Below are 19,242 nucleotides of genomic sequence, written 5' to 3' on the forward strand. Positions count from 1 at the left end.
AGGTAACATCTATTAAATATTGCAGTTTTCAAAAATAATAAACATTATTAATTAAAGGGCAGGCATGTTTAGAAAGCCTTTAAATTGATGAGTAAGAAAAATAAATCTTTTCTATCAGAGGCTTACTAATTGGACAAGAATGAAAAATAGGTAGTTGGGAATTGAGTTTGAGGTGTTTCAGATTAGATAATGAAAATACTTACATGAAGCTAACTCAAAGTTTTCACCTGAGTTTGACACTGTACCATTAACAGCCTCAAGGCTTGAAGTGTTCCTGTTGAGGCTTGATGTAGATATCTACCATATCAGATTCTCGCTGACTCTCAACAACGCTTCTGCTTTCATATAGGGATGCTTATGTAGTGATGCTAACTTTGTTTTGAAATACTTACACCTTCTATTACAAGTCAAATTGACTTGCTTTAATTTATACACACTAGAAATGTCACTCTTATGACTCACTTTTTGTAACATTTTATTCGTATATAACTGACATTTTATAAATTTACACTTATTTATAAAGTAAAATTCTGTTATGCCATATGTATGAGAACAGCTCCATATTTGAATAAATAGGCCCATCTATTAACTCCAAAAGATTCTTTATGCCTTTTTGTCACAATACATTAGTTTTCATTTTCTAGATGTCTAGCAAGTATCAGAATACTTGCTTTTTTTTTTTTAAGTGTTTATTTACTTGAAAGACAGAATTACAGAGAAGGAAATATTCAAGTTGGTGACAACACCGGATGCATGCTCTGTAGGTGGTGGCTTTATCCAATACAAAACTGCACTCACATCTACTCTTTCTTCTTTAGATTCCTAAATTCAAAAATGTTTGTAGGGCCAGCTATGTGTTGTGGCAGATGAAACTGTACCCTTCAGCACGGGAAATCCATATAGGCCCTGGTTTGAAACTCATCCGCTCCACTCCCTGTTCTGCTCCCTGATTATAACTTGGAAAAAGTAGCAAAAGTTTGCCAAAGTGTTTGGCCCCTGATGCTCATGTGGGGCTCTAACTGGCACATAAGGAATGCTGGTGTGGCAGGTGTCTTTACATAGTTTATCCAGATACCAGACCTTAAATTTCTGAACCTCATGCTGTTATTTAACATTCATGTGTGTCACTGATGAAATATTCAAATATTGTGGTCATTTCTATATTTGATTATTTTATTTTTCACTAATTATAAGAATCTCTCATATTTTCAGCACCAAATTTCCTTGTCAGATTTATGATTTGCAGTTTTTTTTTTTTTAGTTTATGGATAACTTCGGTATTTTTATAATAGCAGCTTGCTAAAAACAAAGGTTCTTCATTTTGTTAAAAAGTCATATTTTGTAGTATTGTTTTATGGAACATTTCGCAGGTTTTAGTTATTTAATAGCATGCATTTTGTGTTGTATCTTAGAACTATAGTTAAAATACTTCTAATGTTTTTCTAGAAGTATTGTACTTTTAGCTTTTACTCTTAGATTTATTTAATTTTTTTCACTTGACATAAAGTATATATCTATTTATTTATTTATTTTTTTTTGCCAACAGGTTTCGGATGCTTCAACATCCATTGTTGAAAGCTGGCCTTCTGTCCTGAACACTAATCGGTATTCTGTCAAACATCATTTCTCCAAGCTGATGCAGGTCTGCTTTGGACTCTTTATTCTCTTTTTCTTACGTCTTATAGAAATTCTACAATGTTCTCATTGCTGAAGTTTCCCAGCAGCTCTTAAAGTCATAGTGCAGGTCTACTCATGCTCTTATATAAAGTTATTTTGACTAGTTCAGATTACATTTATGCACATATTTATATTATACTGCCCTTTAGGATTTTATTGGAAAGGTACAGAAAGGTGTTCTAATGTTGTATTAATATAAAAATTCTAACATTTAATATTATTTTTAACATTGTTAATGCTCTTTACTTTACTCACTTCCAGAATACCTGGAACAGTTCATGGCAGACAGAATTGATACTTTTTAATTGCAAAAAAAAGACATTTATGTATTCGATGGGCTTTTAAAGATTCATGGAAAATAAATATTGTCAAAAATATGAGTTTAAAAATATTTTTGCAGCAAAAGTTAGCCTGACTTTTAATTCTATTCCTCTTGAACTTCCTTGGTATTTTCTATTTTGACTTGGTTGGTTGTATTTAAGAAGTTATGAGGACACTGAAATGTATGAAATTTAGTCAAAATTCTATCTTTACAAGCACAGGTGTTATATCATATGAAGAACATCTGCTGAACCAGCTGTTGTCACCATTTAGGCTCAAACTGTAGCCAAGAAGCATTTTCCCCCAATCGTTTTATTTGTTCATTTGGGGAGAAAGAACTGGGGCTTAGTGCCAAGGCTAGATGTGATTATTACAGTGGAGAGTAATTTGGTGGGCCTCAAGTGGGCCGTCATGTCTTTTCAAATCCAATGGTTTGAATTACTGCCAGGACATATTGGAATGCAGTTGATGGATACGCTGAATTGTTAACAGTGATGGTGGAATATTTTCTTTCGTGAAGGTGAACTGTATATGGGAACCTGCTATAAATGTAGCCACTTAACACCAGCAAAACAATGTTATGCACTGGTGCACTGGTCTTACGGAAGGGAGCCAAGAGTCTGATCCATGTGGTCAAAATGAAATGCAAGTTGAGCAAGACACTCAAGTTAATTTTGGTCATGTGCAGAAACACCCACACAATTTAGGTCACCTGTCTACATTTTCTCTTCTCAGTATTGCTAAACTCTACCATTTGTAAACAGCACAAGAGACTATTTGAGCTATGATGTTAGTTCAACATAGTCATGGACATTACATTTATACTCAAATATCATTGTAAATTATCTTCAATCATGTAACATGAGAATAAGTTCAGAAACAGAATTACTGACTTTCTACATTGTTTCATCAGTACAGTTCTACTTAGAAGAAAGCAATGATTTGATTAATTTGTATTTTCTAGCTTTTTTTTTTTACATTTGCCCAGGCAAGCATAAGCCTCTGAAATGACCTATCAGGAGAAAAGACAGCTGAGAATAAATGCTAAATGAAATATGTTCAACCAAAAACTTTGAAAGAAGCAAGATTCCACTGTGGAGAACAACCCCCCCAAATGTGCTTTATACAAATGCCATTTCATGATGTCATGGTGTTTAGAACCCATGGAATAAAATGATCTATGTATCAATAAATGTAGAGAAGGACCCTTTTAAGAAGATCTACAATGATGTGTTATAGAGATAAATACCTTTATATTTTAAAGATTTATTCCCTTATTTGACAGGCAGAATTAGAGGGAGGGAGAAAGAGCAAGAGAGAGTGAGAGAGAGAGAGAAGGAGAGTGAGAGATATACTCCAGTGCTGGGTCAGTCTGAATCCAGGACGTGGGCTTCTCCTGGTCTGCCTAACTGGTGGTAGGGATCCAAATGCTTGAGCAACCTTGCACTACTTTCCCAGGTGTATTAGCAGGGAGCTTGTTCAGTAGTGGAGCAGATGGAACTGAAGGTGGCATCTATGTTGGAAGTCAGTATTGCAGGCAGTGGTTTTATCTGTTATACCACAATGCCAGCCCACAAGTGCCTTTTAAACAAGAGGCATGTTGAGAATAAAAGAACAGAAAGCAATTTCATGAAAAGACATCAGGGTGCCTTATAAAGTGAGAGAAATCAAACTGAAAAGACAGCAAGTTTTTTGATTCCAAATATTATATATTCTGAAAAAAAGAGAGAATAATTAATGCAGGCAATAAAAAAATCAACAGTTGTGAGAAATTAGAATGGAAGGAACAATGGATGTACATTTAATGAAAAATTTTCAGACAGTTAAAAGACATGCATGTGCTGCTATAGTGACTGAGACATCCCATTCTGATTTTAGCAAGGTCCATAGGATATACGACATCGGGAGTAAACTTAAATATAGACTCTGCACTTTGATGTGTTCATCTAGATTTATTAACTAAATTATAACAAATGTACTGCCCTGATGTGAGATATTGATTAAAGGGGAAGGTATTACCCTGCGGAGGCACAAGTTGCCTGTCCATATCTCTGTCAGTTTAACTGTGAACTTCCAAGTACTGTAAGAAAATCATTTAAAAAATGATGCAGCAAAACTCTGAAAACTGCCTTGCCAAGTGTTTTAACTCATCAAGACAGTCCTGTAATCTGAGAGTAAAATCACTGGAAATGGAATGAGGTGGTAAAGTTTCTACAAACCATTCTTTCATATCTGTCTCTTCTTTGTGGCAAAAGAGTAAAAGGTTTACTTCTCAAAGAAAAAAAAATTATGTATTAAATTGCATGAAAAAATGTAGTTTTGGTTCATATGAATCAGGAGTTTGAATTCCTCAGTGCTATTCTAAGACAGTTTGATATGCTCAATTCTTGTAGTTCTTGATTCCTGAAAGCCTAACGTGAAAATGGCAGCAGTCTAGGGGTCAAGTTACTGGATAGTAACTAACCTGGATGCACATCAGCAGAATAAAGCATGTATGCTTTGAAACAGATTCTGGTAAACCTTCAGGAGCTACTGATGTACTCATATGGAAAGTACAAATGCTAAGTAGGCCAATCATGAATGTTTCTCCGTATTTTTAAACTTGAAAAAAGATGCATGGGAAGAGTGAGTATAGAAGTCCCTTTTCTGTTAACCAACACACTTAATTTCTTATCCTTAACTTATACATAAAGGAATTATTTGCTGCACCTAAGCTGGAACGCACCTAACTTGAGTCCAATCCCAGACTGTCAAAGTGGAGGGCGAAAGTTCTGAGCATGCTTAGGAGGCAGAACCAGAGGCACAGCTACTTCTTTCCTCAACGGAATGAGACACCACTAGGCAGCATTTAAACCTATTTTTTAAACAAAAAGATTTATAAAAGATACTGGGCAAAAACAGGACAGTATTGGATGGCTTATTACAGAAATAAATCTTCAGGAATTATTTAGAAAATGAAATCAAGAAAATGTGATGACAAGTTAGACACTGAGGGATGTCACTGGCAAGAATGATTCCTTAACCTTTTTGCACCTGGAAGGTTGGCTGAATTGATGTTGGGGAGAAGGAAAAATGTGAGTTTTGACTTGGGCATGTTGAACCAGAACTCTTTTAAGAATATTCTACAAAAGTTACAAAAATTCACTTTGGTATGAAAGATTGAGATGTAAAGGAATGAACTGTGATTATGTTTTGATTCCTCTTGAGCCACAAAGATTGGGAAAGGGCTTCAGCACTAAGACTTGAACAATTATCATTAATGCCAGTAAATAGAAGAAAGGCATGTAAGAGATGAGGGAATCAATTGCCTGAGAGCTATGAATGCACCCAATAATATTGGGACAGGTACTAGGTACAATGGTTTAATTTGCTACTTGGAATACTCAAATCCCACGCAGGAGTACCTGATTCTAACTCTGGCTACTAGACATACAATCAAGACTCCAGTGTATTCTGGGAAAGAACAGATCATGACCTAAATACTTGTGCCATCCACGTGGCAGACCTGGGTGGGATTCTCACTTCTTGACTTTCACCTGTCTAAGCCCTGGCTGCTTGAAGCATTAGGCAATGGAAATATCTCTCTGCCTTTTTTGTTGTCGTTGGCTCTTTGAAACAGAATTAAATGAAAGGAAGGGAAGAAGGAAGAGAGGAAAGGAGAGGAAATGAAAGGAGAGGAGAGGAGAGAAGAGAAAAGAAAAAAAAAAGGAGGGGCCAATGCCTTGGCAAAACAGACTAATTCTTCACCTTCATGTGCCAGCATCCCATATGGGCACCAGTTTCTGTCCCAGATGTTCCATGTTTATCCAACTCCACGTTCATGTCTGAGAAGGCAGCAGAGGATGGTCCAAGTTCTTGAGCCCCTATAGCCATTTGGGAGACCCGAAAAATGTTCCTTGTTCCTGGATTGAAATGGCTCTGCTCCTGCCACTGAGTCCAATTAGGGAGTGAACTACCAGGTGGAAGATCTTTGTTTCTATGTCTCCTACTTTATGTGAGTCTGCCAATAAAAATAAATAAATCATTAAAAATGAGTATGTCTTCATAAAATGATATGAATGGTTAGTGAATGTTGTTATTGACAATGTAAGAAGCTATTGGTGGTTTCTGAACAAGAATATAAAATATATTTGATATTTAATAACGCGGAAGACTTGGTGACCTCACTAAGATATGCTGTCATGGAATGAAGGATGACAAAGTCACGCTAGTGCTGTTTGTAATATTAAGGAAATATTAAACAAAACATACCGTGAAATAATCTTTCTGTGTTCATGGGGTTAAAAACAGTGATGAAAAATAGCAAAAGAAGAAAGTGAAAGTTGGAGAAGAAAGAGGATGTGAAATGAGGCATGTTTTCATGTACTTCTGTTTCATCTTTAAGGATTCACTTATCCAAACATGTATGTACCTGTAAGGCAAAGTGATATAGCTAATAATGATAGGGAGATGGATTAGGATAAAGATATTGAGAGACAGAGAGAGAGGGAGAGAGAGAGAAAGAAATATAGAGTGGGCAAGAGAAAGATTCTTTCATCCATGTGTTCACTCCTTAAATGGCTACAATCTCTGGGACTGGCTGGCAGGGAAAGATCAAAACCCAGTCAAGAACTCCATTGGTGTCTGTCATGTTAGTTTCAGAGCACACCCACTTGGGCTATCTTCCATTGAATTCCCAGGCACATTAGCCAGGACTTGTGTTTATAACAGAAGTTGGAACTCCAATCTGCATGCCAATATGGAATGCAATTCAACTAGCAGCTTAAATGGTTGTTACTGAACACTGGTCTCTTGTTTTACTTTAATGTGAGAGATTTGAATACAATAACACATTTTAATTTGTACAAATTCAGTGAAGTCAAAGCATGCAAGGGAAAGATCTAGCAATTAATATTGTAATTTGTGAAAATTATGAAGGTATAACTTGAAAAAACATTGATTAGGAAAAGAAAATCAACATTTTTCATAATTGTATTGACCTTGTGTGTGTGCTTTTAAAGTTTTCACACTGAAGAAGAGCTGGCATTGTGACATACAATATGAAGCCATTGTCTCCCATTCAGTCCTCTCATATGAGTATTGATTTTGGCTAGAACTGTTCTACTTCCAACCCAGTTGCTGCTGCTATGCACAAGAACACAGTGAAGGATGGTCCAAGTACTCAGGGTCCAGCAAACTCATGGGAAACAAGAAGAAAGCTCCTGGCTCCTGGATTTGGCCCGCTCTATTTGTTTGCATTTGGGGAGTGAATCATTGGACAGAAAAGCTCTCTCTCTCTCTCTCCCTCTCTGTCACTCTTTCCTTTTTGTAGTTTTTGGATTTCAAATATATATATATGTATATATATATATATAAAGAAAAGGAAAAAAACAGGAGAACAATAGAGGGTGCTTTTATCTATTTTTAATAATCTATTTTTATTTATTTTCCTTATTATTCTAATGAGCTTAGATATTGTATTTATTGTAGCATGTTAATGGAGTAGAAGCACTATGCTACTTAAATACATGTGCACTTTGAACTTGCATGCTATTTGATACATTTGAATGCCAATATAGCAATCTAACTAGCTATTTTATGTCTGGAAATTTATCTAATCTTTCTTAGCCCTGATTTTTCTCATCTTAAAAATTGAGACACTTACAGTACTTTAAATATCAGTGACCAAATGATACAACAGAATGCAAACTGTCTAGTGATGTATTTCTCACTAAGCATTGCTGCAACATATCGGTTGCAGCAACTAAGACTATGTTATAATCATAAATAGTGCAGTCTTTTTAGAGCATATCCACATTTCTGACGCTGAAATTGATCTAGAGGATCTTTCATATTTATACTCTGTAGTAGATACATTGTCATATCCTAATATACTTTAATAAAATGCATATATAACATGAGCAAAGCATTTTATTAGTTAGTAAGAGCATTTATTTTACTGTTTTTTTAACTAGTAAGAGTATTTAGTATGCAAATACTAAAAATAAATAACTAAACATTAAAAATAAATAACTAAATGTTAAAAATAAATAACTATAATTTTGAGTCATACATTTGCAACTACAGAATGGGATAATATATTTTTTTGACTGTCCTAAATGATTTGTTAGGTATGAGGTTTAAAAACATGACTGGTGTTAGCGGAAGCGACGCAGCTGGAGCGTGTTGTGCCTTCTTTAGGCTGCACCGGGAGAACCACCAATCGTGTGGTGGAACTTGGGGCCCTTGCCAAGGCCACGACTCTTGTGGCCTGCAGAAGTCAGCCCACGCATCTCCCTGTGCTTGTGGACGGGCTTGGTGATCCATTGGGTGTCAGGGTTTCTTCTGATAGCTTTGTGCAATGGATCAATGAGGATCACCTCAAAAAACTTGTATGTGGAATCTTCACCAACCCAGTAAGAGTTCGGGACTCGCAGAGCCCCACAGTGACGCCCCGCTTGTTCCTCGGCCACAGACTGCAGGCTCCGTGCAAACTTGAGCTGGTTAATACTATGATGGACCGGCTTGCTATAGTTCCAACCCTCAGGCACAGGGCGCTTGTGGCCACCATGGTGGAGCACACGAATCCTGATGGCTGCCAGCCGACGGAAAGGAAGAAACTAGAATGGAATAATATTTTCTAAACATGCAACTCAACAGTATGTTGGCTATGCACATTTGTATTCAAATTTGAGTTACTATTAAAACTTAGGCAGGGGACTCCGAACTTGGGGCTGGAGGGCGGTCTTAACCTCCTACAGGGTAGCACTTGTGGGGGGTGCCTGTGCCCAAAGGAATCCGACCGGGGACTCGGCCCAAAGCTGCAGTCCGCAAGGTGGCAGCTGAGTCCCTGGCTTTGGGCGGCCAGTGTACCAATTGGTGCCGTGCTGTGCCTGCTGGCCACCCAGCAGTGAGCTCTGGGTTTTTTTTATGACATGAAATAGCAGCTTAGGGACACCCATGAATAAGGTCAGCTTTAGTGAAGGTGAGACACGAATTCCTGGTGATTCCCAGAAACAGGGACATGAAACTTTAGGGCAAGCGTGGGACTGAGACCTGAAGGTTTACACTGAGCAAACCTTAGCCCACAGGCAAGATTGGAAAACAGGGTGGAGCTCAGGACATGCCCAGATAGGTTTTTGTACCAACTGGTCTGTATGAGCCACAGATGCTGAGCCAAAGTGTCTAAGGCAGAGGTCGCAACAGGTGAATAGGGGCTGCGTTCTGGTCAGGATACACTTATTGTCTCCCTTGGCATAGTGTGGACTGGGACAAAACACACCAGGCAGGGCCAGACTGCAACACTTTTCTCATGCTCTGGAGGACCAGCGTAGATGTGGGACAGACTAGGCTAGGTCTCAACCTCAGCTGAGCCATAGATGAGCTATACGGGGGTGTGGACGAACGTGGCTGGGCTGAAACATCCTACAGCAAGAACCAGAATGGAATGAAGGCCAGTTAGGAAAAGCCACTGTTCCTGCTAGGACAGGAGGCCAACTGAACAGTACTGGCACATGGACCCACTGGTATGTGCAAAAACTGGCATTGGGAGAGGTTCTGATGGTGGAGCCTGGGCAACTCCTCTGGCAGGACACAGACCCTGCAGATAAGCGCAAGAATCATGGAAGAAAACAGCCAAGAGGTCATGGAAAGCATCCCACTGGCATGCATTTGGCACAGGTCGGGGCAGACTAGGCTGAATCAGTTCACGTCATCCAATGGTAAATCTGAATGCCAGAACAGACCGTTGGTCGACAGATGTGACCTCAGCACTCAATCGGCTCACATGAGAACCAGGAAGGGAGGGGGCAGAGCTGGCAGGGGGTTAAAGGGTGATTCCCTAGCTGAATAGCTACTCCCATTGGGGAGTGTGAGCTGGGAAGGGGGTAGACCAAACCAGGCAGGGCTACAACACCTGTGCACCTCATGTGGACTAGATCAGGGGAAAACCAGGCTGGGCTGATTATTCCTACAGGTGCAATCTACAATTAGAGTGGGTGAGGGTTGTTGGGGTTTAGCCACAACATCAGCTGGCAGAAGCTGGCACTGGGGGCTAGATCTGTCAAGTTAAACCACAGAACCACCTGGAGAGAGCACAATCTGGGAGTGGGAGTGGCCCGGGAAGGAAATAGTCGGCTCCTCCTTCTTGGGTTGCCACACCCCACGGGAAGGAATGAAAATTAGGACAGGGGCTGGGGTGGGTAGACAGACACCTGACAGCACCAGTGAAATCTAGATAGTTGAGCTGGTGCAGAAGGGAATGTGGGACAGACTGCACTAGTCTGCCACACATACTGGCAAACCAGGGTAGAGAGTGGGCCTGGTGGAGGTTATTGTGGGTCGCTCCAACTAGGCTGCAGCTCCCACTGGTTTGTGTGAGGGCCAAGTGTGCTGGGCAGAGCCAGGCTGGACTGCAACACCCATTGGTTTCAGTAGAAGACATGGATGGAAACAGAACCAACCCAGCAACTGCAACCACCAGCTGATTGGGGCAATGGACTGTACTGGACCCTGTGTTTGCTAGAGCACACAAGAACCTGGACTGGGAATACCTCAAAATTTCTTTGGAGAGCTCCCTAGTCGAAATGCCGGACTCAGAACCCTAACCAAGAAAAGACAGAACAAGTCAATCAACCACCTTAGCTATTTGTCGGCAGCGAAATACTGGACAAATGGAGACTCTATGAGGGACTGAGTCAATTAGTGGATTCTTCAATGACCTCATTGTGCTTGGAGTGGCGAGATTGGTAGCAATTCATAAAAGGTGACCTATCAAAATCACTTGAGCAAGTATCTCAGAGCATGCCCTGCATCTGGTACTTGGGGTGGGTGGGAAACTGGGTGGGGCTTCTCCCTTAATATCCCCCTTTACCTCAGATACATGAAGGAAACAATATGGAAATAACAGTGTTACCCACTTCCCTATAGCCCTTGAACCTTTTACCCTAATTAACTACGTAAGGATTGTTAAAAAAAATATAATTAAGAAAAAACATAACAACATTCCCACCTCTACCTCCCCACCAAAAAATACTGAGGCAGGTTAGCAGGTGTGATCTGTTCTGGGCATACTGGGATATGTGATCAGCTTGCTTAACAAGCCAAATCAGATGAAATAGTGTGACACAGAAGGTTAAAAGACCTGGTACACTCACAAATGTAGGTTGCTGTGAAATGCATAGCTCAAATGTGCTGTTGATGAAAAGATTGGAAAATAGTTGGGTTACTTTCAATTTATAGAGAAACAGGATTAAATAGTTACTAATTGCCCATCTTTGTGAAAAGAGAGGTTGTGAGACCAGAAAGTTGCAGGATTGTTGATTATCAGGTTAATTTAAGAGTCCCATTATGAGGGGCTAATTACTAGAGAAAATTCCAGGTATCACAATGGAAAAAAAAAAAAAAAACATGCTATTCCAGATACAAGGGAACTCCTTGTGGCCTTTGCACCGAGTTGAGCAAAAATAAATAAATTAATTAATTAAAAAATATATATTGTATTTTTCAGATTTTTCAGTATCATTGTCTTACATAAAGCTGTATTTTGTTTTGTTTTGCTTTGTTTTTTTGGAAAGGGAACTTTACTATGAAAGTATAGGAACCATTTAGGTCATTTGTTATTATTTATTATCTTAGAAAATATTTTTAATTGTTTTCATTTTTGGAAAGGCAGTCTACAGAGAGAAGGAGAGACAGAGGAAAAGATCTCCCACCTTCTGGTTCACTCCACAAGTGGCTGCAGCAACCTGAGCTGAGCAGATCCAAAACCAGAAGCCAAGAGGCAGGAGCTTTCCTCAGGTCTCCCATGCATGCAGGGTCGCAAGGCCTTAGACCATCCTTGAACCACAAGCAAAGAAATGGATGGGAAGATGGGAAGTGGAGTAGCCAGGATACGAACCGGTAAACATATGGGATCCTGGCACAGGCAAAATTAGGACTTTAACCACTAAGATACTTTTAATGGCCTAAGCAGGCATATTTAAAATGTAACAACTTATACAAAAGTATTCAAAAACAGCATAGTAATTTTTCTGATTTCAATTGCTTATAGTCTTTATTGAATTGTGGATAATATGAGCAAGGTGAAAATATTAAATATTTGGTTTTCTACAATTTATTCATAGTGTTCCAAAAAAGATATTTGAAGTCAATTTTACATAGATATTCAAAAATTACTACTTCAAGATTGGTTAATCTCATAAACTAAGCTACTTTACACTGTTGGCTGTATTAAAATGACATTGTAGAACCATACATTATTTTAATCCTCATTCTCTAACCTTGTCCTCTGTACAGGTGCTATTTATTGCACAAGGGTGAGAACAAAGTCAGCAGGCAGATCAGTGCTGAGGTCATGAAATCTTTCCCACTGCTGTTTATTCTAGGAATCCACTAACATAATTCTTTGCCAAATCTTATTAGTTCAGATATGAGCCTCGGTCCCAGCAGAAAGCTATCCTTGATTAATTTATGCAGCTACTCAGTTCCATTTCCTATTAATAGAGTGTTTATCATATAACTATATTCAAAGACTTAGCATTTTATCTGATTTATAAACACATTTAATGCATTTTGCTGATGCGAGTTTTAATGTATTTAATAAAATGCTCTATAAACTTTATTATTAATGTGTAAATTCCGTTGATGACTGAGTAAAGACTATATCTTCTATCTGGGTCATGCTGCATGCAATTTATAACTATCTCAGTGTGTTACTTGCATGCTTATAGAAAGTGTAAAGAAGGCTTGAAATGAGCCTCGGTCAGCTTAGGTGACATACTTAGGTGGGGTAGATTTAAGATGTTAATGAAAAGTTCATAGACATCCAATCTCTCTTGAAAAACTATTTATAATTAGCTGTGGAAATTTAATTGACCATTATTTTCTCAAAATTAAAAGTATTGACTAGAGAACAAAATTCATCGTAATTCTCCCGTAACATCTAAATTACAGTGTTTAGCTATAGGAATTTTGAAGCTTTGATTTCTTTCATATTAAGTTTACTTTTCTGGTGTGCATTTTGGTTGTGAGAAACATAATTTTCAGAAGTCAATAACAGTAAATGCCTATTTACAGGTTGTTTCCAAGTCATTGTGCAGAGGTATATGGCCAACAGGAAAAATGATTGTTGACAGTGCTGGCGATTTTTGATACCAACAAAACTTTATTCTATACATATGTTTCCCAGAACATATCTTTATTTTCAACATACAGGACTAATGATTAAATTACTCAGATTTTTATAGATAGATTTTTGATGTATGTTGTCAAAATTGAATTTTTTCATTGAATCATCTATGTAAGTTCAGCCAGCCTAATACCATTTAGAAGTTCAGGTACTTCTTGGAAACATTCATTTCTGTGATGCTGAATCAACCAAAAAATGATACAACCAAAAATTGGTGATATATATTTCCATAGACCTTTTTCTCCTTAAAAGCATGCATCAGAGGATAGTCTAATATATTTGGTATTCTATACTTACATTGAAAAAGTCTTCTTAATTTGGTATTGCAATATACATAATGTATAATTTTATGACTTTGAATAACATGCAAAGAAACTAAATGCCAATGTGCAAGTAGAAGCGTTTGTTTGATAAGTGATGGGATGACTGGGCTTCTGTATATAAAGGATATTTAACTGTTGAACTCAAGATCTGGATAATTGGGGTCTGCATTGTGGAAGAGCTGGTTAAATCACTTCCTGTGATGCTGGCATCCAATAGGGGTACCAGTGGGAATCCCACGTGCTTTGCTTTAGTTCCATATGTGCCAATGTAGCCAAGAAAGGAGCAGAAGATGGCCCAAATATCTGAACCCCTGCAACCCACAGGTGAGGACATGGATTCCTGGCTCCTGCTTTGGCCATTTAGAGAGTGAACAAGTTGATGAAAGAGCAGTTTCTCTCTGTAACTCTAATTTTTAAATAAAGCACATCATACAAATATATTTTGAATATATATCATAGAAAAAGGATTCACAAAATATTTCTGGAACAGAGCATGAGAAAAAAATGCTTATTCCTCTCAATTGTAATTCTCTGTTCCAACTTATTCTTTGGATTATCGATTAGGGTGACGGTTGGTTAAACATGCCCTGGAGATTAAGGTTTACAACTAGTAAAATGCAAAAAGATTGATGGATAAATGAATACGGTACTTGATTGAACACCTAGTTATTGCGTGTCAAGTATTTTGTATATTACCTTTGTATATTACCTGAGTGAAGGGATTCTTATACTCTTTACTATTTAGATAAGTATAAAAGTTATTAAATTATAGAGGTAATATGATTCATCTTTTTTAAAAGATTTATTCATTTTTATTGAAAAGGCAGATATAAAGAGAGGAGGAGAGACAGAGAGGAAAATCTTCCATCCAATGGCTCACTCCCCAAGCAGCCGCAATGGCTGGGTCTGAGCCAATCCGAAGCCAGGAGCCAAGAACTTCTTCCTGATCTCCCATGAGGGTGCATAGTCCCAGGCTTTGGGCCATTCTGGACTGTGCTTTCCCAGTTACAAGCAGGGAGCTGGATATGAAGCGGGACTGCCAGGATTAGAACTGGTGCCCATATGGGATCCCAGTGCATTCAAGGCAAAGACTAGCAGCTACGCTATCATGCTGGGCCCTTGGATTCATCTTAAGACTCTAAATCTTGGGCCTGGCACAATGGCTTGATCAGCTAAACCTTCCCCTTTAAGTGCCTGGGTCTCATTTGAGCACTTGAACATGTCCCACCTGCTCAATTCCCCATCCTGTTCGCTGCTTATAGTTTGGGAAAGCAGTGCAGGATGGGCCAGAGCCTTACAAACTGCACTAGGTTGGCAGACCTGGAAGAAGCTCCTGGCTCCTGGCTTTGGATCCCTTCAGCTATGGCCATTGTGGCCACTTGGGAGTGAACTAGTGGATCGAAGGTCTTTCTCTCTTGTTCCCTCTCTCTGTATATCTGTCTTTCCAATAAAAATAAATAGATCTTTCAAAAGAAGTTTTTGAGTCTATTGTCCCCAAACTGCACATTACAAAATCTATGAAAAATTGAAAAAAAAAATCCCCAGCTGTTGGCAATGAAATGCGTTACCTTATACCTAAGCAATTGTAGTATCAGTGTGTCATTATACTTGATTTTTTCACCCTCTACGTTTAAAGATAAGTAAGGAAGACAGGAAAATTCAGGCCAAAAAATGCCACCCAGCCCCCACATGTGGGTGCTACAGATTGCCCAAGAAAGTGGTCTGGGGACATTTGGAGTCAGAGCAACTGAGGGAATGTTTGACAGAAAAGTTATGATTTCTGGGGTTTTCCATGAACCAGGCCACTGCAACCATCGGTAAGTGAGGGAGCTGAGACAGAGTGGTTTAAAGCAGGGAAACCAGAGGGCAAGTCTGGGTTATTCCAAGGCACCCACCCACATGGGATACCTGGGCTGGGCTAAAAACATCACCTGTATCTGCTGGTGCTCAGAAAGCTGAGGCTGTGGGGGCATGCTTGGCTGGGCCAGGCCACAGTACCTCCCCATGAATGTTACAGCATGGGGTAGACTGCATTAGGTTGGGTTACAGCACCAATCAGAACACGAGAGGATTGGATCTGGCTGCAATTTCAATAGGGGAATTGTGCGTCACCTCTATGGGACTGCAACACCCATCAATTTTCATGGAGATCTGGGTGTGATGATGAGCCAAGCCATGCTGGACCACAGAACCCACCTGACAGAAACCCTTGTGGAAATTGGGGCTGGGAGAAGTCCAGGTGGGGCTAAACTGCTGCACCTGTCTCTATATGCAAAGTATGGGTATGAGGCCAGTTCATTTCAAGTTGGGACCTGGTAATGACGAGGTACAAGGCCCCAATGAGGTAGTAGAAGAGCCCTGGATTTTTCTGCATAGTTCATGGAATATAGCAGAGCTGAATGCTTCTCATCTTGATGTCATTGCGAAGGTCTCTCCATGGGGCAGACATTGTAGCTCAACAGTTACATTAAGCTGTGGCTTGGGATGCTGAAATCTCCTACCAGGCTGCTGCTGATTTGAGTTTCTGCCACTTTGTTTGTGATCCGATTTCCTGCTAACTCCCTGTGGAGTTCTTGGACCTCTGCCACTTAAGTGGGAAACCTGGATGGAATTCCTGGATCCTAACTTTTGCCTGGTCCAATCATGGCTGGTATTCTGTAGAGATGTGGCGTTTTGGTCACAGTAGCCAAAATATGGAATCAAGCAAAAATGTCCATTATCAAATGAATGGATAAAGAAAATGATGCCATTTGCAGCAAAATGGATACAGCTGTAAAGTATCAAGCTGAATAAAATAAACCAGACACAGAAGGACTAATAGTACTAATTCTCCCTTAAATGCAGGAGGTAAAATGCGTATAATTGTTTCCTGAGCTCTAAAGACCATCAATGCTATACATATTGTACATAGGTCTTTGTGAAATAGACCTTTGGAGGTTAAAGCAATACCAACAAGGGGTTTGATTTTAAGGTTATTTGAAATGTTCTTCAGATAGCAGAATATTTTAAATATAAAGAATATAAATATAAAGAAAAGTAAAAAGTCCACCAAACATTTGGTATGTTTGAATTACATGTCCTCTCTAGATTAACAATTATGGGTTAGCATGTGGCCGGCTTTAGTTGGGATGATTTGTTTCAGCATTGTGCCCTTTATCTTTTCCTGCAAGTTGTAGTGAGACCACTGAGCATATGCACACTGCTTGTTCGAAAAACATTTGAAATACATTTTGATTCATAAATCCAAAAACAACAATAAAATCAGCTCACTCCTTTTCTGGCTTGCATTACTTCTGCCATACACTGCTCTGTGTGCTATCAAATAAATAAACATTCCTCACTTGGGGCACAGATTTGGAGTTGGATTAGAACAAGACCAAGTGCTATTGAACGATAATTTAAGAGGGTACAAAACAGCACAATTTATCTCTTCAACTTCATTTAAAATGTAATATTCAAGCATTATTATCATTACAGTCATATTTAAAAGATTCTCAGGCTTCAAAAACAGTGTAGCCAGACAATGAGAACAGGGCAATAAGGCTTCACTCACTTGTGCTAGTATTTTTGATCTAGCCAAACCAAATTTAATATTTATCCAGCTGCTTGAGTTCCAGAGTTGTGTTTTAACCATAGTGACTTCAGCTTCCATGGCATTTTGAAAACATTGCAAAGGATTTCCTATTAGATTAACATAACTAATAACAGAAAAATCAAGGAGTATACATCATCAACAACAACAAACTTATGGTGACAACTGCTTTAACCCAATTTTTCCAAGTCAAAGAAGTAGACTGAGCTGGGAGTGTAATTTACTCCTCCCTTTCTTTCTTCCTTTCTTCCTTTCTCTTTTTTTTTCTTTAATATTTATTCATTTTTATGGGGAAGTAGAGATGCGGAATGAAAGATTTTCCATCTGCTGATTGACTCCCCAGTGGTCGCAACGTTGAGCCGACGTGAAGTCAGGAGCCAGCAGCTTCTTCTGGGTCTCCCAAACTGGTGCCAGGTCCCAAGGCATTCTCTACTGTTTTCCCAGGCCACAAGCAGGGAGTTGGAAGGGAAGTGAAACAACTGGGACACAAATTGGTGCCCATATGGGATCTCAGCATGTGCAAGGCAAGGATTTTGGAACTGAGCCATCGTGCCTAGTTTGGGAGTGCAATTTCTAAATCAATTGATTAACAAATGCTTAGAGAAACTGCCCTATTTGAAAACAACTGATGACAAGTGATAATTTAGGTTTAGATGCATTTTTAAGATTACAATTCTATTCCTTAGTTATATAAGCTTTCTGAGGTGATGTATGCCTGGTGAGCATTTAGTGCATGGAATTCTATTGAGCAATATTGCATCAATGGATAGCTAGTTTACTATCTGGGATTTATTCCTTGCCTTTTCTTCTAATGTGTAATACCAAGCTTTGTTAGAGATATCATTTCCAAAAAACTTCTCTCAGGCCATTTCCTAAGTCGGACTTACAGCTAGTTTGTTTTTTAACCTTATTTTGTATGACTCACATTAAGCTATCATGCTACAAACTGAAGCATTTTTTATATGCATTCATTTGAAATCTAGAAGATTTAGCAAAATGTTTCCTTGAATATTGTCAATTACTGATTTTTTTTTTTGGTTTTTGAGATATTATTTGTATATCAGTCTACATCTGAGCAGATGTCTGTATTAGATTACCCAAACACTGATTCACTTGGGCGTCATTCTTCATTATATAAAGATACATATTTTATAACTATTAAATTTATTAAATAAATTTATGCAAATATAAACATTAAACTTATTAAATAAACAGAAATATTAAATAAATATAACTTTCTCGTTTAAAAATAATAAGTGATGCCGTGTGCTTCAATTGATAATTACAAAACATTGCTGTGTTGTATTAAAGACAAGACAGTTGTTTTAATATTTTATGAGGTCTAAAATTATAGCATATATTAGATTATCAAATATGAATCAAATCTGTAACAGATGCAAAGATTTTACACATGCTATGAAAAAAGTAAAACAATACACTAGAAACTGTGCTAAGTTAAAAAAATGTCACATGGAATAAAAAAATAAACACATATTTCTCTCACATAGAAGTTAGAATAAAACAGAGAAAATAGAAATCAGTACGTGGATGATCTGTTATTTGGTTATTAGTCACAAATGTTGTCTTTAATGAATTTACATTCTCTAAAAAATTTAACCTTTTTGTTACACTTTATAATCCTTCTGTTAGATCCAATATTATGTAATACTTATGTTTCTGACTTTGAGAAATGTATTTATATAATAATGCATTATATGATTGTGTTTAACATCTACATGTGGTGTGAATATAGAAAACTATAAAAATGTTCTAAATCTAAAATATGTTTTGATTAAACACTTCAGATGTTAATGATTATCTGCATCAATTAGTTTGTTTTTCAAAAATTTGTTTATTTGCAGAAAAAGCAAAGGGCAGAGGAGGAAACAGAGAGTCTTGTTCCATCGTCTTGTTCACACCCACATGGCCACAACAGCAACCATTTCCGCGCTGGACTGAAGCCGGGAGCTAGGAACTCCATTTGGGTTTCTTACTTGGGTGGCAGGCCATTCATCTTCTGCCTTTCCTGATGAAAATATAATATATTTTTAAATGTATTTGCAGTCTTTATACACATTTTTCTACTCTTATGGTGTCAATTTCCCTTCCTGTTCATGTGACAATCTGTACTTTTGAAAGACTTCTGGATACTTTATATTTTT

General features: G+C 38.2%; 1 protein-coding gene across 1 annotated transcript in view; it reads right to left on the bottom strand.

Annotated features, from left to right (window-relative positions):
• Positions 1-8,174: 8,174 nt before the first annotated feature.
• LOC121164728 (60S ribosomal protein L15-like) overlaps positions 8,175-19,242 on the bottom strand; it is a 194,564-nt gene continuing 183,496 nt past the window's right edge. Inside the window, exon 2 of the mRNA XM_040992933.1 lies at positions 8,175-8,597. Coding sequence (XP_040848867.1) covers positions 8,175-8,597 — 423 coding nt within the window. The remainder of the gene's footprint in view (positions 8,598-19,242) is intronic.

This window comes from Ochotona curzoniae, unplaced genomic scaffold, assembly GCF_017591425.1.
Source record: "Ochotona curzoniae isolate NIBS_2020 unplaced genomic scaffold, NIBS_Ocur_1.0 contig_1071, whole genome shotgun sequence".
In the NCBI taxonomy this organism is placed as follows: domain Eukaryota; kingdom Metazoa; phylum Chordata; class Mammalia; order Lagomorpha; family Ochotonidae; genus Ochotona; species Ochotona curzoniae.